The sequence below is a fragment of the Simochromis diagramma genome, unplaced genomic scaffold, assembly GCF_900408965.1.
Source record: "Simochromis diagramma unplaced genomic scaffold, fSimDia1.1 OVJJ01000682.1, whole genome shotgun sequence".
Classification (NCBI taxonomy): domain Eukaryota; kingdom Metazoa; phylum Chordata; class Actinopteri; order Cichliformes; family Cichlidae; genus Simochromis; species Simochromis diagramma.
This window is the reverse complement of record NW_024387359.1, coordinates 3,252,022-3,275,768: the sequence shown is the minus strand read 5'-3', so window position 1 is coordinate 3,275,768 and position 23,747 is coordinate 3,252,022. Positions and strand designations below refer to the sequence as shown.

Genomic DNA, 23,747 nt, shown 5'->3' with positions numbered 1-23,747 from the left:
TTACTTCTTATTGACACTTTTTCTTCTAATGTTTTTCCTCACTCTGTTGCTGCATGTTGATTCAATTTGTTTTATATGTTTGTTTGTTAGTGTTTTTAAAGACATGATTACACATTGGGTTTGGGTAGTTTCTGCACAGATCATTTTAAGATGCAGCGCACACCGCTGCTCTGTGGGGCTACAAATTGAACCTCAATACCAGACAACTAACCTAAATGTGTCAGACATTACTAACAAATCATACTTTAAGTAAGGTAAGTGAAAAAGTACTGGCTCTGAAATATATAAGAGTACAAAGGCAAAAAGTAACTTTTTTATCTACCAGCTACTGTACAAAGTAAACTGTATTTCAGCCCATATTAATATAATAATAACATAACATTAATACGCAGGCATCCAAGTTGTTGGACGTTAAGAGTTTAAAGGCCAAAGCAATCAAGATTTTCTGTAAATATTTTCTATTGTTTACAACAGCCTACACATATACACATGGGGACAGAAGATACCAGCACCAAATCAGCCATCTTTAACATAAAACCTGACTCACTGACTGAGCTACAGGAATCCATTATGAGCCACTTGAACTAGTTCACTAAATATAAAATAGGTCAAACTTCAACAGGTCGACCTCAAACAGCTTAAATATATCTACACAATACATGCATCAATATTAATAATCTTTAAAAATCATGCATATTATAATAGATATTATAATAGACAGAAGTGATATTTTATTGCAGAATATTTATTTTAAAGACACCATTCCTTGAGCCAGTGTCCTAAAACCACAAATTTCAAAAGCATGTTGGTTTGTGATTCTTTGCGAGAGTAGAAAAAAAACTATTAGAGCATGTTTAGACTCACAAGGATTTTATTCGCTAAAATCATTATATGAACCTTTGGCCATATTTAATACGGCCATCCATTACTGTATCAGAATATGTATGACAGAAAAAAAACATGAGATACTGCATTTTAGATCCCATTAACAATTAAATACATTATGCTGTTTAAACTTTTGAGTGCAGACCTTCACAGGGTACTGTGAAAAAATGATATTTAGTTTAGTAAAGGATCTGACCACTACAGCTGACTATTTGTGATCACAGTCATCTGACCATAAAACAGCTGTTATATCCCCTCTCTAACCTTCAGCACCTCTGTCTCTGTCTTTCAAACACAAAATAAATCAATGTGACCACAACACAAACCCATCCTCGGCTGTGAAGGAAAGGGCTGGTCAGAGGTCAGATGCTGGGGTGTTGCTTTTGGAGAACATGATCACATGGGGGTGAGCAAGGGTCAAAGTCTAGGTGCAGCAAATGAAACCAAATAACGCGGAGAGGGACGTTGTTTGCTTATCAGATCTGTCCAGTTGTGCATGCGTCTGTGTTGCACTTATCTGTGTATACGTGTGTGCAGTTTAAGGAAAAAGGTATTGATTTAGTAACAGAGCTGAAAGCTTTCGACATTGATTTCTTCCTCTGGAGAACTGGATGAGAGCAGGAAGGATCTGGAGGAGTGAGGGGTCAACACCTCTGCCCTGCTGGCAGTACTGAACAGTAATAAGCTAATAAAACCATACTCTCCACCCCAAGCCATAAGTTCAAGGTTTAACGTGTTCAGCAACACACCAGTTCTTACTGCAATGACTAAAGAAACAAAGTCATAGGATATTCGCATATTATAATGATAACATTTTAAACAATTTTCAGGCATTTGCAAATCACATTCAAAGTAAATTAATGCACTTGTAAATATTTTTACAAAAGAGATCATTAAATGATAATATTCAAATGATTGCTTTCCCCAGAAATATTTAGCAATTTACACCATACATTAACATGAATTTAAGTTAATTATTCTAAATTAATAATGCATAAATGAATTGATTAGCATTATTATTTGAATTCTAAATTGTATGTATGTTTTTTGTCATCAAAAGAGGTGTAAAACCTCTTCAAACAGTTTTTACAGGGATAAACTAATGGATAATCACAGGGTAGTATAAGTTCCACTTAATCAGCTGCCTGCTGTTAATAGTGGTCATGCAAACAACAAGAAAAAAACAAATCAAAATCTGAAATCTGAGTGGGGAAAATGATGTTGATAAATTTGGATTCTTTTGTCATTAAAATAGCGATCGTTGTTGCTCCAATTTCACAAGTAGAAAATTGAGAAAATGTTTACATAAATATATTCCTGAGTGTAGGAGATTTACACAGATTGTAGTGACTGCATGCACCACTGGGCAAGCTAACAACGCTCAGCCTTGTATGTGTCCATGAGAAAATAAATTACACTATGTAGTCAACAGAAAAGATAAGAAAGGTAGGTGTGTGTGTGTGTGTGTGTGTGTGTGTGTGTGCGCGTGTGTTCTATTTATGTTTCTATGTTATGTTATGTGCTAGTGCTAACTAATAGCTAATTTGATTTGTTCATGCCTTATGGCAAGGTTGTATTAAATTGTGCTATTATGCTCTTTCACACACACACACACACACACACACACACACACACACACACACACACCCCAACAGGTAACCTCAGCTCGTCTGATATTTGACTATATTAGCAGCTTGTGCCTGACAGGCGTGTCACTGGAGTGGTGCACACTGAGCCTGCTCTCGTCCCTCAGGACACTTGTGAAGGTCATATTTAGCCAACTGACAAAACACTCCTCAATTGCCTCTGAATATTACAGAAGCAAAAGCTTCAGAGAGGAGTAAGTACTGATAGCATTCTACAGAAATTCACACCTTTGGCTCGAACACTGTTATTCAGCAATTAATGCTGGATGATGGAGTGAACAAAGCATCCCTGCATTTTCAACACTCTGGTGCTGGAACAGTTTCATTTATTATCGGCTGGACGACTCCACATTTCAGTCAGGTAACATGTGTCCAGGCTTCCTGTGTAAAATAAAGGCACATGCAGCTTTTCAAGAGTTTCATTAATATACAATTTCATTTTTTTGAGTTGAAGATAAGCTGGAACATACAAAAGAGAATTAACCCTGTCTGGCTATGAAACTGTTGAGCTCCACATTTATTAATCCTTTGATGCCTGCACATTGTGTCATGCAAGACTTCGACATTCTCCTCCTAAGAAAGATCATACAGTCTACATGATCATGCAATAAACATGATCATGTAGACTGTATGATCTTTCTGTTTTTATTGATACGCTACACGGGTCCCAGCTCAAACAGACAGTTGGTGGTACATATGCCCAGTGAAGCTCCCATGCTTGGCAGCCTGGCAGTGTCACTGGGGCCCTGCCAAACAGATGAGCTTATAATTGTATTTGATTTAATGCGAGGAAAGTATGCATAAGGTTTTACACATTGACTGACAGATTGATCATCCATCAGCATGCATTAGTGGAATGCAGGTGTTTTGTGGCCAGAAATATGATGAGAAGGACATAAATGTTGTTTTATTTCAATTCGGACAGATTTCTGGTACCCTACTTGCAAAAACTACAATAATATGAAGGGTTTTTTTTGTCTAGAAAATCTGTAGGTAATTATTTTAGTGTTTAGTTCCTCTAGCTCTTGCAGCTGAACTGCTGTTAACAAACACCCAAAATGCTAATTGCATCAACCTCATTAACCTCAGCTGCACAATACAATTAGCATTATTATTATTTATTATTACTTTTATTCACGTAGTATTTTTTGTTGTAAGCATTATTTGCATTTTGATCTGCAGGATTCATCCTCATATGTCGCTTTCCCCGTGGTGTCGTCCAGAGTGAGAGAACGATAACTAACATTTTCACACATGAAGAGATGAAGAGTCCGAGACTGACTAATTGAGCAGTTTTGAACTGTATTATGTGTACTATAAAAAAAAGGAGACTGCCTGCCAGGATACGAATGTTGCTTATATTGTACACATTCCTATCACATTTACAAGAAGTGCTCTCTTTGAAGCTCAAACCCGGTTGCCTCCAGAGACTCCCACACAGACATCACAGGAGTCCCAAAGATCTGATTGTTCATTAACCTCGGCCTCTGCCTGGAAATAGCAACATACAACCTGTCATTAGTGAGTCATTCACTCTTGCTGTTTATCTCTCTTCTCTTTTCTCTCAGGTTTTCTTTTTTTCTGCTCCATTACTCCGAGGCTGCTCAATTCCAAATGTTCAGAATGTAAGAAGAAAATCGCAACATCTGTGGCAAGGATGACAAATCCCGAAGCAAAGCCGTACTTCAGTGAAACATAGTTAAGCATTTTTTGAGAGAGACAAAGAGAGAGAGAATGAACAACAACAAGATACACTAGGTGGACTGTCATTAGATTTTACACACAAAAAAGTGATTTATCAGTTTATCACAGTGATTTATCCCCAGAGAATAATCACTGTGGTAATCTCGTAACTTTAGCGTCTTTACTTCAATCAGGTTGGCAAAGAGCTTTGGGTTAGGAATTAGGTTAAGTTACATTTTAGCCACATGCTAAACAAGCATAGCTTAGCATAGGCCAACACTGCAACAGGTAGAACACTGTTGTTTATTTCAAAATAGCCAAAAGCTAATAATATTTCCATCAGTTTCTATTCAATTTTACATTGTGTATAATGCTAATTAGCAATCATCAGAAAGAATTGGCTTCTCCTCATTGGCACTCTGTTAAATGCAGAATTGAATTTAAAAATACTTCTCCTCACATACCATATCTTGAATAATCAGGCCCATCTTATCTTAAAGACCTCATAACACCATACTGCCCAAATAGAAGACTTCGGTCAGACTGCTGGCTGATTTTTTTTTTTTTTTTTTTTTTGCTCCAAGAGTATTTAAAGTAGAATGGGAGGCAGAGCCTTCAGCTTTTTGTCCCCTCTTCTGTGGAACCAGCTCCCAGTTTGGATTTGGGTGATCTTTCCTCTTCTTTTTTTTTTCAATCATTAAATAATTGCATTTTGTCTTTGTTTTGTTTTTTTCTTTGAAGACCCAGATGTGCCTCATGGGCACATCTAATTTTTCTGCCTTTGCAAATAAAGAAAGCAAACTAGATCCATTTTTCCAGCTGTCTTAATGTCCTTCCCAAAAATTAACTCGCGCAGAATATTATCATAATCAATAGAAATGATCTACAGAAATAAGACCCCTGTTGCTTAAAAACAGCTGAGACCAAAATCGTGATCCTGAGATGTTCATTTTTACTTGCTCACAGTCTGATAGCAGTCACACCATGCTGTGTTCAAGTCCAACTGAGTCACTCTTTCATTATCTCCCACTGCTCTTATCTTTTTCTTTCACTGAAATTCTCTTTGCACAGACAGCCGAGGCACCCAACTGTGTGCAAGGGAGATGTACGCAGAGAGAGGATAAAGGACGCGTTAACAAACTGCAGTAGCTAAGCAGGATTGCTGAGACAGCAAGCTATGGTCAAGTCTAGAGTGTATATAAACCAATGCTGCAAGTAGAGAAGTAGAAGCATATCTCCCAATTAATGCCAGGCAATTAGGCCCACTGCTCTTCTAGGCAAAATTAAAAATCATTACAGTCTGCAGGATATGTATAAGTACGGGTGTGTGTGTGGCACACAGTAAGCAGCAGGTGATATAGTACTGCTGGTGTGTGCTTTTTCTCCAAATATGTTATCACATTTGCTTTTCATGAAAAGATGCAAAGTAGCTCCATCTGGCCTTTATCTGCTGATAACGATAAGGGGGGGGGGGCTAGTATGATTATTTAAATAGAGACATAGGCAGACGGTTGTGAGTGGGGAGTTTCCTGACATATCATTGCTGCTCTCTAGTGGTTGCTGCAAAAACTTGAAATGTAAGAATGATCTCAGTCCTTTTGCCTGTATCTTTCTTTTACTACTGAAATGTACTGTTTGTACTAAGAATTTATGTGAAATAAATCATTTTTTAAATGACGTACTGATTTATTTCTTAGCAAATGTAAAACCTTTTTAACAATGAAATTCTTAACATATTTATTTTCTTAACAAAAGAAACAAATAATGAATTTAAAAAATAAAGCATAATGAGCTATTCTTATTTACTTAACTTGTAGTACATATTGACATAATGAAAATTCAGTATTTCATTTAGAGACTAAAACTGCTGAAAAATTAAAGCAAAATGAATAGAAATACAACAAAAATCAAAAGGTTTGTTTATTTTTCTGACAGTTATTTTCATGATCAATTATTTACATTACACTCTTGATTGCTTTTCCAATTAATTGTTTTGTATATTAAATGTCAAAAATAGTGAAAAACATTTTTACACTGCTTCTTTTCACTGTCACCTTTGTTTTTGATTGATTAATTGAATCAGAATTTCAGATCTAGATGACTATTTGAAACTGGTCTGAAAAACTATATGCTTGAATACAATGGACAATACCACCAGTGTCTTTGGTGGATGAAAATGATCAAATTGATACACAAAGAAAACAACACTGTGGTTCAATGTACAGTGGGGCATACACAATGAAATGTTTCCCTGCTGTAGACTGACTCCTCCTTCACCTCACATGCTCTGCAGTAAGTCCTGGATTACCCTACTGACCCACGCTGAGTTCTCCGTGACACAGATTCACTTATAGCACAAAACCAGCAGAGGACATTAAAATCACATCAACACAACGTCGGTCATAGGACCTTAAACTCACCCAACCAGGGAGGAACCCAAACATGCGGAAATTGAATGTTTTGCCTTGTTTAGATCACATTATAATATAGCCTCTGTCATGTGGGGAAGCTTCCTAAACAGGACATTTTAAGCCCCAAAACCTACTTAAAGAAACAGGGCTGTGCTTTCTCTGCACGTATGCTGGTAATATTTTTGCCCCATGTGGTTGCAGAGTAGTTTCTTAATGACAGGGGAAGCCTGAGCAGTGCGGGGCCAGCTCCACGGCCTTCTGCATAAACAGCCATAGCTGGCTGCCATCTGGTTGGCTCCTACTTCAGAGCAGAGAACCCACTGAATCCTTACTGATCATCTCCACTGATTCCTACATTGAACTGCTGGAGTATGTAGGAACAGTTACGGATTGTAACATCAAACTTATACCCAAATAATTAAAGGCCTGGTATAACCAAACTAACAAAAATCTAAATTCTTGCTTACTTTAGAGGATTTTTAGGGACACAGAAAGCATTGGTTTAATTTGACATATTCTTCTTTTCAGATTTCTGCCACAAATCCAGTGTATAAAGTGTATTCAGTGTATAGTGTAATAAAGAGAGGGACTATTACAAGCAGTACATGTAATATTGATTATTAGTAGTATATTTATAACATTAATAGTGCAATCATTGATTAATTATATCATCAGATAAATCTGATTACTAGTTTTTCACTAATCTATTATTTTCAAGGCCTATGGAGTGTCTCACACACTCCAAGTCATTGCATTTTAAATGACTTCGCAGTTCCCAGTAACTACACTGCAGCGGTATTTAAAAATCTTCAAAAAAAAAAAAAATCTTTTATGATATTTAAAGTTCAGATTTCTGAGCTGATTTCTTAAGCAAACCAAAACTAGGTAACTTATCTTTTCCACATTTCTGGGTTTTGTACAATCACTATCGATTCTTACTGTTAATGTAAAGCTTAAAATGTCTCACAAACACCTGCACTGACATTTTTCAAATGCAAGGAAAGAGAACATTTGTTTGGGACTACATTTAGTGACAGATTGATCTGGAATGATTATATGCTATATTTACAAGCAAAGAATGCTTTACCCTAAAATAATTAGTCACGATAACTGGACGGACAGCAGTTCAACAGTCACTGATATTTTGGAGGGTACGTGCTCAAGCACAAAAAGGGCACATACTGTAAGTAGTATTTTAAAAAAGTACATTGTGCACAATAACAAATGTATTAGCTACTTGCTTACTTTTCACAGTCTGACCTTTGGGTGAATTTATCAGAACATTCACTCCTGGAAAGATTGGCAACTGTCTTGAATATTTTAAACTGAATAATTGTTCTCACTAGGATGATGGACTTCCCAGACTGATGGGAAGGTTTATATTCACCATGTTTTCTCTTGCTGGCTCTCTGCGTTTTCAGATTTATATTTTCTGCCTATTTAAAACCCTTTTCCTGCCATCATTGTGCAGTGTTCTGTGTTCTTTGAGCTACATTAGTAAGTCAGTCACTCTTTTGACCCCCTACAATACATCCTGATTTTCTAGAGATGAATTTAGATTTTTGGTTTTGGCTCAACAAACTCTTCAGCAAAAACATTTCCCATCAGCATCATAATCTCAGCTGATCCATAAACGATACCTCATCCAAGATCAGTTATCTAGCCTTTAATCTGCTACAATGCCAAGCAGACGTCTTTACTTGTGGGACCCAAAAGTACGGCAGTCTGTGTGGTGAAGCAAAACTTTCCCATACTGCTATAAGCTTAGATATTTGAATAAGTAATGCACCTGTTTTCAGGGGGAAAAAAAGAAAAAGCTTCTGTGAAAGCACTTAACAACTTCTCAAAAACACACAAAGCCCGTGTGGGCATGACAGAAAACATTCATACGCAAAAGAGCCAGATCTACAAAAGAGAGACACTTTCACAAGAAAAGCTTTCGCTCCTGCAGCAATTTTACGTCTGTGATGTAACTTCATTTGAATCACAAAGAAAGAAAAAGCTTTCTCAAATCTTTGCACTGAATGCAGGAGAGAGAGAAAAGGACGAAAACAAAATCAAAAATGCAAAGAAGTCCTCCTTTTCTGTACGGTGTTGTTATCCAGATAAGCACACAAATATAAGCGACTTTTGACCAGCTACACCCCTCAGTTCCCATGACGGAGTCGACTCATTTTGTGTTTGTGATACAGAGACTGTGTGTTTGAGCCTGTTGTGCCAACAGAAAAGTCGACAGGGGCAGCACTAGGGCAAGCTGTGGGAGGCTCACAGAAAAGAAGAAAAGAAAAAAAGCAGACACCGAGGCCGGGTTGATGAAGAGCCGAAAGAAGGAACTCAAGCAGAAATAAATCCCCCCCCCACCCCTTCAGAAAGACCCCCTCTTATTGGTAGTTCATTAGTCTTGATCTTGCCTTTGACCCACAGCAAATGCTGCAGCAAGCACACTGCTATGACACCGCCACTATACAAGCACAGACACAGGAATGCTGCTTCTGTTATTGTCTTTAAGTGCCAAACTCAGGCCAAGGCCTAGCCAGGGTTTCAAAAACAAACTAACAACCGTGCAAGGTTTTCACTCACTCACTCACTCGCTCACACACACACACACACACACACACACACCACTTCCGTCCATTCTCTCTCACAGAGAAAGGAAGTGGAGTCGAACTGGCCGAGCCCCAGCTGTCCAGACAGAGGTAGCCTGGCAAACCCAGTCTCCTGCCTGCCTACTTCCTCCTCTGAATGGCTGTAAAAGACTCACAGAGCATTTGCTGTCCTTCAGTGCTCACTGTTTTGTAAGATGTAGAGAGCCACTTCAAGTGTAAAGAAGTACTTAAATGTACTTTCTGCGATGCACAAGAGTGATAGTCTCAACCCTAATTTTTACGTGATCACATTTTGTCCCCCGCCTCTATTTTGTTTTTAGGGCAAACCCAATAGAAGTTTTGCTCTCTGGGACTCAGAAGTTACATTGTGGGCCCCTCTTTGCTTAGTGAACATCTGCCTACATTTTCCATCAGTATTTATCCCCACAGTGGGCTGCCCACTGTGGGTCATGTGGCTCTGGCCATAGTGTCCCCACATGAGACCATAAGAAGCATGTTGCTGGGTGTTAGCACCATTGTTTCCTTCACTAACAATGCTGGGATTGTGATATAGTAAGAAAAAATGTGTGATAGCTGAGAAACCTACTTGTTACATACTTCTTCAATATCCAAAATATGATCTTTGTACAACAGGAAAAAAATAGTACTGATACATTAGCAGTGAACATAAATAGTCCAGCTCTCTATCATCACTGTCATCACAATGTTTCTCCTAATCCTTGCATATTTACAGGGACATCTCTGAGATCCATGTGTGTGCTGTCCTTTTTAAACAGCTGCCAAACAAAGAAAGACTATAAAGGACAAGATAAACAACATGTTATAAAAAGCACAACAAGCAGGCTGCAGCATCTAAATAGTAAACCTCTATTCAGCTGCCACACACTGTTAAAAATTCAAACTCTAGAAAAACACACCATCTGACGAGATTTTGAAAGGAAAGAGAGAAAATAAGGGTCTGCTTCGTTCTGAGCTGCACGCAGATCATTAAAGTCCAAGTTCAAAAATGAACTAGATCAAAGATCACCATCACATGACAACCTGCGCATAAAATGAGGCTGAGCTTTCACAGAGGATAGCATATTGATTCTAAGTGTTTATAGTTAGCAGTTTTTTTGCTTTTCAGTATACACACAAGCCATACATCCTTCTCACATTCATTTAAGAAAGTCTCAGGAACAGCAACTTTACCACAATCTCATTTGAAATGTGTGATTGGCCAAGGGTCCAACCTCTTACCTTGGGCCATTTGGGGTTGATGAGTCGTGCTTTGATTGCATCATCCAACGCGGTGCTGTACTCGCCCAGTCTCAGATATGCTGCAGAGCGGTTACTGTACAAAATGCAGTTTTGGGGATCGGCAGTCAGGGCTTCACTGTAAAGGCGAACAGCCAGTTCAAATTCCCCCTGCTGGCAGGCCTGATTACTGCGACGCACCCGCTCGAGAAATTCAGCTTTGCTAAGGGCTGGGGGTCCAGTGCCAGACAGTCGATCGGCTCTTTTTACCATCTGGGCTGAAAGGATCACAGGTGCAGGAGAAGAGGTCGATGACGAAGAAGGGTCGGTGGTCCTGCTGGTGGAGCGAGAACCAAAAAGAGAGAACTGAGGAGAGAAGAAGCAAAAGGGAGGAGAAAAAGGGAGAAAGGGGAAGAGCAGGGTTAAATGTTTTGCAACTAGAGAAGAAATCTTTATTTTACTCACTGTTTGACATAAAATTTTTGGCAAATGAAATAATAAACCATTATCACCATCAACAAATGAATTCATTACTTCATTCAATCATATTTATATAGTGCCAACTTATTATTTGAAGGTAGAGACCCTGCATAGAAAAAAACTGATCATGTGCCAATAACCATGAAACAGCAAGTCTTCCTGTCTTAATGGGCAGAAACTCTTTTAGTAGCATTTGTAGGACCAATAGCAATGATGATTATCATGAAAGCATATTGTCAATCAAATAGATGAGTTATAAAATCGATTCACCTAGCATGCAGTGTTGTGAAAGGGGAAGTATACAAACTGTCAAAACAGTTTTCCATATCAGGATGTAAGCATGTTTTTAATGCATGTTCAGCATTTTAACAAGACACCCTGTGGGGATTGATTACCTTATGGAGCCAGCCTCAAGTGGCCATTAGAGGAACTGAGATTTGTGACATTTGGTTTTGGGTTCAAATTTCATTTCCAAAGGTAGCTGCTTTGGGTTTCCCCATCTCCCACTGATGAATATCATTGCTCTTCAGACATCACCTCTACAAAACAACTGTGATGCTGTTCATTTTAATAGTCTAAATGCTTCATTTAATTATTGCTTAACTGGTGAACTTGTACTAATTATTCATATTATTATATTGCTGCGGTATTAGAGTGGTTTGCACACATTCCTGGTTTAATCCCTGGAGGAGCCTGACCCTGAACTGCATAGGTGGAATTAAATTGATGGACGTTACCATGGTAAACATAGATGTTAATATTAGGACGTTTAGAATTTTCATTGCATAGCCCTTTTAGTGGAAAAGGGTGGAGTGCCAACTCGGTGTCAGGGACAAGACCCTGCCCCAAGTGGAGGAGTTTAAGTCTCTCGGGGTCTTGTTCAAGAGTGATGGGAGAAGGGGGCGGGAGATCGACAGACGGATTGGTGCAGCGGCTGCAGTGATGCGGACGCTGTACCGGTCTGTTGTGGCGAAGAGAGAGCTGCGTGTAAAAGCAAAGCTCTCAATTTACCGGTCGGTCTACGCCCCTACCCTCACCTATGGTCACGAGCTGTGGGTAGTGACCGAAAGAACGAGACGGCGGAAATGGGCTTCCTCCGAAGGGTGACTGGCCTCTCCCTTAGAGATGGGGTGAGAAGTTCGGCCATTCGGGAGGATGACTACAGCATGTGACCAAAAGCACCAGAAAAAACTATTTCATATAGTATTTTTGGATGTTAGTATTTGTGTGTTTTATAAAGGCATCGGGTGATTTGTTTAGAATTTGGGTGCACTATTATTGGGTGTAGCAGCTATTTCAAATCTCACTGAACTGAGGTACATAGGAGCAAAGGGTGACATGTACAAAAGTTGAGCCCAGCTATCACATATTTTTAGCTGTTTCAATAAAAAAGCTGTTCACAGTGTTGTTTCAAAAGAAAATGTTCTTTCAGTGCTATTACAAAAGTTATTAAAAAAAAAAAACCTTCCTGCATGCAGATTTCTATCCAACACAACACCAAACTTAAGCTGTTTCATTTACATGATATGATCCAGTAGTTATTAGCAAATGGGATACCAAACTAGTGCCAGCACTTTTTCTTTCTGCACACTGGTACCAGCTTGAATTCCTCCGAGAGTTACAGAGACAGAAAGGAGGAAAGTCAGAGACTTAGTAAGATACAGGCTCTGTTCTTCTTGTTAGTTTCCGTCTCTGAAACTTTGTGTAAAATGTGCACGCTGAAGTTCCCTTTCTGTAGCTTTAACATTGAAATGCTGCCTCCCTCTCTGATCTGGTGTTTCCAAATTTGTCCTTTCACCAGTGCTTACACGAAGGCTTTCATTATCTCTCTCTATTTCCCTTCACACACACACACACACACACACACACACACACACACACACACACACACACACACACACACACACACAGAATTGTTTGGATACGCATTTAAAATATGCAGACTGGAAGGATTCCTAAAACTTGCAAATGCATCACCCAACAGTGGATTGAGAGGAGTAAAGGAAATGAAGGTTTTTGGAAGTGTACTGATTATTCACCTCATGTATGCATATATCACATGAGTGACATAAGAACTAACACTGATTTATTTCTTGAAGAATACTGTCTCATTAATTAATATCTGCTGATAAAGTAAAACATGAAATAAATATATGTATTTATAAGTAAGCTGACTCAGTAAACAAATGGAATTAGATGAATTATAAAAACTTTTTACAGATCAAATATTCATGATAAACTTTAAAAAATAACACAAAACAGTTGAGGAGAGCATTGCATTCACAAATATATTGACTTGAACTTATATTTATGTGTATTCATGTCAATTATCCTTTTTTATTTTAGTATCCTTTACTTTTAACTCCAAACCACGTTAGCCACTTCAGTCAGCTGTGTTTCTTGTTCCTGCTGCTTATAAAAAATAAGGTAAAAGAGCTTTTGTGTTTAAAGACTATCAGACTGGAACAATTTACCTGTTGAGAACAAACCATTTTCATTACTTGCATGGCTTCTCTTCCTACTTGGAGAAGCAGTCGTCCTGTTTACTTTTTTATTAAAATATTTTTGATTCTTTGCCATCTACCTGTATGGGTTTTTTTTTTCATTTACTTACTTTTACATTAAAAGCATAGTAGTGATTTGTAATGGCTTTAAAATGACTTTTAATGATTTCATTGAACTGTTCTTTTCCAGAGTGAAATGATTGTAAGGCATACATCTTTAATGACTTTAATGACATGAATTTGAACTCAGAGACGATTTAAATTTGTTGGTCTCATGGCACAGACCCACCTTGTTTGTGTAGTCTATGAGTTTTCAATAGGGTTGAGCTTGGGGCTTTGGGAGGGCGATTCTGGAAACTTAATAGTTGCCTACTTTATTTGGTTCAATTCAATTCAGTTTTATTTATATAGCATCAAATCACAACAACAGTTGCCTCAAGTTGCTTTATATTGTAAGGTAAAGACCCTACAATAATACAAAGAAAACAGAGAAAACCCTAATAGTCATATGACCCCCTATGAGCAAGCATTTTGGCAACAGTGGGGAGGAAAAACTTCCTTTTAACAGGAAGAAACCTCTGGAGGACTCAGGGTCAACGAGGGGTGGTCATCTGCTGCGATCAGTTGGGGGTGAGCGGATGAAACAGGAGAGCAGTTTTGATGCCTGTTGTGATTATTATCATGTTAGAAAAACTTGTGTCCAAGTTTCAATCATCTAACTGCTGATTTAAGGTGAAACTCGGTCCTTTTTTATTATTTCATCCACTTTGTGCAATGTATCAGTACCATTGGCAACAAAACAGCCCCAGAACATGATGAATTTAGATTCACTACCACCATGATGTTTGAAAGCTGGTACAGTGCAAGTACAGTACAAGTTTGAAAGCCTAACCTTTACTCTGTGGCTTGTCCACACGAGCAGCTACAAATTTCAATCAAGTTTGAGAGTGTCAAGTTTTGTTCAGGGGCTTCTCCATCACTATCAATCTGCCACTCCCATCATTCATGCCCCTGAGATACTCAAACTCCACTTTGGTCAGCAACTCATCCGTGAACCAGAGTTCCGGACTTCACCCTTTTCCTGCTGAGAACCATAGCCTTGGACTTGGACGTGCTAATTGTCATTCTCGCCACTTCATCCTCACAAGAGCATCACCTGATGATGCCAAAGTGGATGCCTTATGCCACTTGGCTCTGCCTAAAAGTTCCGTCTGAAATATTCTGAAGAGAATCGGTCACAAAATAAATTCAAATGTGTGCATCCAATTCTTGTTTTTTAAAGTAATTAAAGAGGTATGCTGTGCAACCATTCCACTATATAAAATGCAGTGTTTGAAGAAATCACTAAAAGCTCCAAGTTCCCATGAGATTCATGCCCATGATTACAAACCTCTGACCACAGCTACATATATATTGGGACCTGTTTGAAAACAAGATGCTGCTGCTGTGTGCCCATGTGCTGTAAAGATTAAAGTCTGATTAAAGTCTCAGTGTAAGCCACAGTTTAGAAGAGCACTGCTATACACAAGTTTCCACATAACAACAATGTGTGAAAATGCTAATTTTCATTGTTTTTCTCTTTTATTATATTATATATATATTATATATTAATATATTATATATCCTCAACGAGCTCAACAACTTTTATGCTCGTTTTGAGCGAGGGAACCCCACAACCACAACCAAAGCAGACATGACGCCAGACCACCAACCTCTGACTCTCTCCCCCACCGATGTAGGAGCGGTGCTGAGCAGGATCAATGTCCACAAGGCTGCAGGCCCTGATGGCATCCCCGGGCGTGTTCTCAGAGCGTGTTCTGGGGAGCTTGCAGGAGTGCTCACAGACATATTCAATCTGTCCTTGGCCCACGCTGTGGTACCGGCCTGCTTCAAATCCACCTCCATCGTCCCGATACCCAAAAACTCCAACCCATCTTGCCTCAATGATTACCGCCCAGTAGCACTCACCCCCATCATGACTAAGTGCTTAGAGCGACTGGTCCTAGCACACTTCAAGTCCTGTCTTCCCCCCACCCTGGACCCCCACCAATTCGCATACCGCCAGAACAGGAGCACAGAGGATGCAGTCTCCATCGCAATGCACTCTGTCCTCTCACACCTGGACAACAACAACACCTACGCCAGAATGCTGTTTATAGACTTCAGTTCAGCATTCAATACAATCCACCCCTCACAACTCATCAGGAAACTGACAGACCTGGGCATCAGTTCCCTCATCTGCAAATGATTACTGGACTTCCTGACCAACCGCCCCCAACATGTCCAGCTGGATAACCGCTGCTCATCTACCATCACAATGAACACCGGTGTACCACAAGGCTGTGTGATGAGCCCTTTCCTCTACTCCCTCTTCACCCACGACTGCAGACCTGCTGATGGTTCCAACACCATCATTAAGTTTGCAGATGACACCACAGTGATTGGCCTCATCAGTGACAACGATGAGGCCGCCTACAGGGAGGAGGTGGATCGTCTGGCTGAGTGGTGCGACAGAAACAACCTGCTGCTTAACACCGAGAAGACCAAGGAGCTCATCGTGGACTACAGGAGGAATGCTGACCCACATCCACCCATCCACATTAAGGGGACGGCTGTGGAGCGTGGGAGCAGCTTCAAGTTCCTGGGAGTCCACATCTCCGAGGATCTCACCTGGACGACCAACTGCTCCAAGCTGGTCAAGAAGGCTCACCAGCGCCTCTTCTTCTTGAGGACTCTGAGGAAGAACCACCTGTCCTCAGACATCCTGGTGAACTTCTATCGCTGCACCATCGAGAGCATCCTGACCAACTGTATAACAGTCTGGTACGGGAACTGCTCTGCCTCGGACCGGAAGGCGTTGCAGAGGGTCGTGAAAACTGCCCAGCGCATCGCCGGAGCACCACTTCCTGCCATAAAAGACATCTACAGGAAGCGGTGTCTGAAAAGGGCTGGGAAAATCATCAGAGACCCCAGTCACCCATCACATGGACTCTTCACCCTCCTGCCCTCTGGGAGGCGCTACAGGAGCCTCCGGACTAAGACCACCAGGTACCGGAACAGCTTCTTCCCCACAGCTGTCAGACTCCTGAACTCTGCCTCCTGACATCTGACCCACGTTAAACTCATGGACTGAACATACACACACCCACAATGGACAACTGTACCCTCAAACACACAATAATAACATGGACTGAACCACCACTCACAACCACTAGCACTTTATATAGCCTCTGTAGAAACTATCTACACCCTCACTTATCTTAACTGCACTACTGTATAGCTCCGTGTAAATAATCATTCTGTACATACAATAATCTTTAATCCTACAACTGTTTACAACTTGCATAGTTCCCATTTCTGTATAGCTGTATATCTCAGATTCTGTAAAGTTATTTATTTCATATTCTGTAGTTTTTCATATTTATATCCTGTTCATATCCTGTACATAGCTTGTACTCACAGTTGTGGATTACTCACTACAGCCTGTACATACTTATAGTTATAGAATATTCACAACATACTTCATACCGTGTACATTATAACATACCATAATAGACCCATTTCTGTAATATACTCACATATCTATATTATTGCTAATATATATTGTAATATATCTATATCACTAAAGCACTTCTGGATGGATGCAAACTGCATTTCGTTGCCCTGTACCTGTGCATGTGCAATGACAATAAAGTTGAATTCTATTCTATTCTATTCTATTATTTTCATTAATGTGCCAGGTTGTTATGAGGTTCTAGTTCTGATATGACGAATGTTACATAAAACACAGGTAAATAAAGAATATCACATACAGTATTGTCTGTACTGAACTAAAACTGTTCCTGAACTTGAATGCAACTAGTAGAGTGCAAGAAGAAAAACTACTCTAAGTGGACTTCTGCATTCATACACATTCCACTGATAGCTGTGTTATACACATTGTTGTGTTACACTGTTCTTAAACAGAGCTCTGGCTTAACTGAAACTTCTCTGTAATGTTGTGTGGCTGCACCTGTGGGTAAAATACTTTGTTTCCAAATGGAGAGGATATGTTTGTGTATGAGTGAAAACTGGAAAATAGAAACCTGGAGTCTAATGTATCAAATGGTTAAGTGCTTATTTGGCTAATCACTCAATACAAAAACGATTCTGCCAGTTCATCTAAAGGATCAGTTATGATCACCTTGTTTTTATGTCTGTTTTTAAATCTATCTGTGATATTTTAGTCACCAGAGCTTACTTACATTTCCCTGAATGCAGATTGTTTTTTCTAGCCCAATTTCTCCTCTATCTTTCTATAGCTATTTACATATAAACTACCGTATAAATGAAAATCTGCTCGAGTTGGCTGGAGGTTTGACCATGTAGGTTCACCTCAGTCTTGCATTACAGACTTGTGTGTCTACATGTTTAAAAGCAGAGGTTTGTTGGTCTGGAGTATTCAGGTGTGTTAACACAATGACACAATTTTTGCAGGAATAGATGTCCCAACAAATTCACACCAATGTGAGACCATGCAAAGAAACTGCAACAAAACAAAACAAAATGTTAAAGTTCTTGACAGTAGAATTATAAAAAGAAAGAACAAGCATGGCTAATGCTGCTGAATGCTGTGTTCTACAATAATAATAATAATAATAATAATATTACTATTACTATTATTATTATGGGCCATACTTTTTTTCCACATGACTTGCATTAGCATTTCTGGTTTGTAGAGGAGCAGAGTTGAGTCATCTGTTTGTTTCATGTTCCTGTAGCAGCTTATTAATAATGTTGCTGCTTACACACAGACACACCCACACACATACACACACACACACACAGCTGTCCCAGTGTGTAGACGGTAGCACCAACTCACTCAGGAGACAGGTTATCAGAAGTGTCACTGCTGATATGTACTTTCTGCATTTGGCTGTAGAGCAAAAACTACAACACACACACACGCATTACAGAAGAAAGTGTCAGGTTGCATTCCAGAAGTTTACAAAGAATTTATTTTTTGAGGAACAACACTGCCAAACGACAGGAACACAACATGAATATCCTGTGGCAGTCCTTCCACGATTACACACAAACACACACTTCCCCTTTGTTCTGTCTTACTACTCCCAGCCCCATTTTCAGCCCAGGTCACAGGGAGTACATTCCTGGTAAAAATATAGAGACAGAAAGAGACTGATGGGATGAGTACCTGAAAGAGAGGAAACTGTTTGCCTAAAACTGGCCGTTAGATCTTTAATGTGTCATATCGTCGATGGGGCGTCAATGAAACAAGCTGTAGCTGTATGCAGCTGTATATATAAATGTGTGACATAATGCTAAGGGCAACAAAGATGGAATAGTTCAGATTATGTTTGAAAGGTACTGGAAATCTGACTAATCTGAATATTAGCAGTTAGTTGCAACTGTGATACTATAATGTACCTGCATGCGTGGTTTCAGTTTCTCCGGTGTAATGTAATTTTTTTTTTTATTTGTCAGTCAGTTGTAATATCAAAAATATATTTGAGCTTTTGGACTGTTCAGAAAGATTATTTAAAGGATATGAAATGTGTCACTATTTTCTGACACTTTATAGAATAAAACAAATAATCGGTTATTTAAGATTTTCACATAAACATGCTTTTGATAAATATACATTTTATAGTGAATGTTTTTTGACAAATATGTATACAGTAAAAGAAAGGAGAAAAAAAAAAGAAAAATGGTCTTGACCAGTCACACCTGGTGATTATTATCAAATCATCTAATAGTTTAGACTCTTTACATGGTGGGGCAAAGGAGGGGCAAGAGGTCTAGACAGAGTGGCACATGCCTCTTTAGTAGTGAAAATCTCCTATGTAACTGAAGTCCACAAAATATCCACAAAAACACTTTAAAACTCTTTATGGCATCATTATTGCTTCTATCTCTTTTCTTCTCCTTTAGATGGGTAGGCTTAGAGAATTAGTTTTTACAAGTATTTTAAAGACATAAAAGTTGGGGGGAGCAAGAATCTACTCACTTTTTAAAGATGGCATTGCTTATTTCAGCAAGACAGTTCCACGCAGCAGAAAACTGTCTGTCGCATTATGAAACCAATGCAAGGACACAGGAGTCCTTAACCTGTATAGCCAAAGAAATCATACTACAAGAATAGGAAAACCTTAGACAAAGTTTCTTGAGTTTAACATTTAATATGTTATTCTTGTAATTTCTTCAGTTAAGGCTACATTTTCTTTTTGCAAATTATTGTTCTTTAAATGTATCTCTTGCATATCATCCCAAGTTTTTGTGTCACTTCTACAGAAGTGACAATTTTTACATTTTAAAGCTGAGAATAATTCCACTTACCAAAACCAATAAAATTTAAAATAACTCATCTACAAAGCTCTCAGATATTTATTTTAGTCTGTATAACAAAGTATGTCCTGCCAATTTCACAGTGTAGCTCTGAAAAAAAAATCCCTGTCACTTTGTAAATGAAACTTCTGAAACTCGTGTCTGCGCCTTGACACTTTCATTTTTGTTTTTTGTACTGACTTTACTGTAACTTTAATTTGCTTTCTACATTCTGATATATTTCACGCTGTAAAAACAACTTACAGTAAGATTACAGTTGGCAACTTAATGAGCTCCTTTGTTTATGTCTTTTGTATTCCATGGTGTTCCTATAATGTCGTTTCCCTTTTAGTCTTCCTTGTATGCATTTAAGGAATACATGCAGTAAAGATGCACTTCTATTCTATTCTATTCTGTTTTTAGTTGTATTAGTAAATAAAAATCTGTTTCACAACATCCACAGGTATAAATGAGCCTGTCAGAGCTCAGATGGAGCTGTCTATGAACTCCATGTTTCAAAATAAGCCCTGCACGATGGCAGCTCATCGTGAGATGTCTGTGTGTAAGCGACTTTTTTTTCTCTTCCCAGCCTCTTACCGATGGCGCTGAGCAGCCGCGGTTTGTGTCCTCTGTGAAACCACAAGATAAAGCGACTGTTTCCACTAGCCTTACCTTCTCTTTCCTCGTTCTTGGCTTTTCCATCTCTGCTAAATCCGGCGACCGGAGCTCTAAACTTTCATCCCGCAGCAGCAGCAGAGAGACAGAGAAAAACAGTCATCCAAAGCCAGGGTACAAGTCCACTGTAGGTTATCCAGCGGTATATGTTACCAATAAACTTGAGAGTGAGAGGCTTGTGTGCTATGCAGCGGTGCTCCAAAGTTTCTCTGAGTGAAAGTTAATCCAGACTGCGTGCGCCATGTTCCCACAGGCGAACTTCTCCCCATAGCGGAATTTTTGTCCGGTGAGAGGCGGGGATCCGGTCGGCTCACCAGCTCACAGCAAGGTTTCAATTACTCTTCATGACATCAGAGAGGAGTTGAGTTACCTGACAGATATTCATTTCAGCAGACTTTTACACTGTGTTGGTGTAGTATGTTAACAGGAAGCCATACTTTGTGTAGGAATGAGGACTTGTTTAAAAAAATATTATTTTATAGCATTTGGAGTCTATTGTAGAATATAGCCACCTACTCCGAGTGCTAGTGCCCTATAAGGTTAAAAATAACGTTTGTTTAAAAATACTTTAGACTGGAAGAAACATTATTAACATTATTGTGATTGGTGCAAAATTCTATGGACATGTAGACAAAGGGAACAGAGGTATTTAGTAGGTAAGGTGTTAGAGAAATGCAGATGGATAGATAATAGTACATTCTGCAAAAAGGATGAAAATGTCTGTACTAAACATGCACTTTAAGAAGAGGGAAGAACACAGGGTGACATATAAGAGATGAGGAAGGTGCACACAGAGGGTCCACATCTTATGCAAAATGTGCAATCTGAAAGATATAGGAGACTGCAAGGTGGTGTCAGAGGAGAATGTCGCTAAGCAGCATCAGATGGTTGTCTGTAGGATGCCTTTGTACATTAAGAAGAGGAAGAAAGTGAAGGCAGCGGCAAGGATTAAGTGAAAGAAGTTGAAGAAAGAAGAATGTTGCACAGAGTTCAGGAAGAAGTTGAGGCATGCTCTGGGTGGAAGGAAAGAGTTACCCGATGTTACCTGTATATTAAAGATGGCCCACTAACAAAACAAATTAGCCTCTTTGACTGTGGTAATACAAACTTAAATATCAAGAAGGTAGGTAAGGCTCTTTGTTGATACTGATTTTTGAATATTTTATGGAATTATACATAAACTACTAACTTTTAACTACTAATACTGTACACTTCACTGTGGTGTGAAAACTACTTTAGATCAAAGCATTTATTGACCAGACATTAACAAAAAACTGAGCACTGTCTCCTAAAGTAACCACGTGACGATCCCACATTCTGAATCATCCAGAAGAAGCCCCATTTGCATTTACAATGGTCCCTCGTTTATCGCGGGAGTTACATTCTAAAAATAATCCGCGATAGGTGAAATCCACAAAGTAGCCAGCTTTATTTTTTACAATTATTACAGATGTTTTAGGGCCGTAAAGCCCCTTACTACACATTTTATACACTTTTCTCAGACAGGCATTAACATTTTCACACTTTTCTCTCTTTTTTAAACACTCGAAGTTCCAACCTTCGTAGAAAAAAAAGTCCAGTATTATACAATGAAACCAAAGATCAAACCCTGTATTCGGGTCAGGTCAGGACACAGAACACAATGCACTGAAAAAAAAAAAAAGCATGTAAAATTGCACAAAAAAAAATCCAGCGAGGTCGCAAAGGTGTCCCGCGTTATCATCATCACCTTTATTTATAAAGCACTTTAAAACAACCACAGCTGACACAAAGTGCTGTACATTGGAACTATATAATAAAATCACATAAGATATAAATAAAAGCCAAATAAAAGAAAAAGTAAAATACTTAATTAAATAACTAATTTAGTTACAAGAGAAACTAAGTCTCACTGAGGTAAAAGCCAAAGAATAAAAGTGGACAGTGAAGGGGCCTCTCTAACATGCAAGGGCAAATTATTCCATAATTCAGGACCCACAATAGAAAAGGCCCCTCTGAGCTTCCTCCTGGATCTCGGTACCTCCAGGAGCAGCTGGTCAGCTGACTTGAGAGACTGACAGGGTGTGTGGGGATGAAGATGCTCACAGAGGTAAGGCGGGGCAAGATTGTGAAAGTATTTAAAAACAAACATGAGAATTTTAAAATGAACTCTAAAAGACATAGGCAGCCAGTACAGAGAGGCAGAGAGTGCAGGCCAAATGTCTTACTTACTCATTTGTGGCAAAAAACTGAGGCCGTCATTTTTATAAATGCATTAATTTTGTTTCTTATTTGTATAGTTAAATATTACGCTCATGCTTGTGATCTGGACATATGCAGTTTATGTGAAGAGATGCCTAACTTAAAGAGTAGAAGCAGGATAATAGCCAGTCTGATTCTGTTTTTATGGCAGTAATGATGCCTACAGACAAACACCTCTAAAGCTCAACATGTGACATTTAAGATCTGGAACTCTCAAGATGTTAAATAGGTTTCATTTTATGTTTTACACCGCGCAAATAAATCTTGAAAGTTTGGCTAAACTTAAAATTAGCTAGCAGGTCTATGCAAAACAGGGAGAAACTATTTGTTTGCTTGAAGTAACTCTGACATAACTCTAACATTTACATTTTTCTTATAGATTAAGCAAACTTGTTAGTGAACACTACTCTGGGTATTGCTAGTAACTGCTTTCAGTCTTTAGCCTAAGCTGCATTCATCACTGCAGTCCTTAGTCTCACATTTACCATACAGTTTTGAGAATGATATTGATTGTCTCGTTTAACTGTTAACAAAAGTAATAACAATAATAATAATATATAATAATAATCTCAATTATTTTGAGAACATTAAGCAAAATCTACATTGCAATCCTTCACAGCGTAGCAAAAATATAGCATTCAAGTCATAAAATTAACAGGTACAAAGAAGACAATGATAACAATATATCTTAACATTTAACAATATATCTTAACAAACTACTGTTTTTAAATCTAATTAGTTATTTTTTTTTCTTTTTACATCTTACAACATAAAGTACATTTCAACATTTATTTCATATGTACAGCTATTTAAGTAATTTTTTCTCTTTCATGGCTTTACTTACAACATAATTTGCAGCATTCTGCAACTCATACAGTACAGTGCAAATACTTACAAATAGGCTACACATGTGCTGAAACATGAATATAAAACGCATCTACAGTATAGGGTACAGAACTGCAACCATGATTTTATTCTGTGAATACTGAGGTCAACAGTAACCTTTCTTCCAGGACAGACAAAGCTCCTCCTTTTTAATGAGATGTGTTTTCATGG

At 38.7% G+C, this 23,747-nt stretch overlaps 1 protein-coding gene across 2 annotated transcripts in view; it reads right to left on the bottom strand.

Annotated features, from left to right (window-relative positions):
• Window positions 1-20,745, bottom strand: part of ttc28 (tetratricopeptide repeat domain 28) — a 166,622-nt gene extending 145,877 nt beyond the window's left edge. For both annotated transcript variants that reach the window (XM_040007449.1, XM_040007450.1), the window contains exons 1-2: window positions 20,448-20,745; window positions 10,471-10,833 (exon numbers count right to left, since the gene is read on the bottom strand). In XM_040007449.1, the coding sequence (XP_039863383.1) occupies window positions 10,471-10,833; window positions 20,448-20,477 (393 nt within the window). In that variant the 5' untranslated portion in view covers window positions 20,478-20,745. The remainder of the gene's footprint in view (window positions 1-10,470; window positions 10,834-20,447) is intronic.
• Between the last annotated feature and the right edge of the window lie 3,002 nt (window positions 20,746-23,747).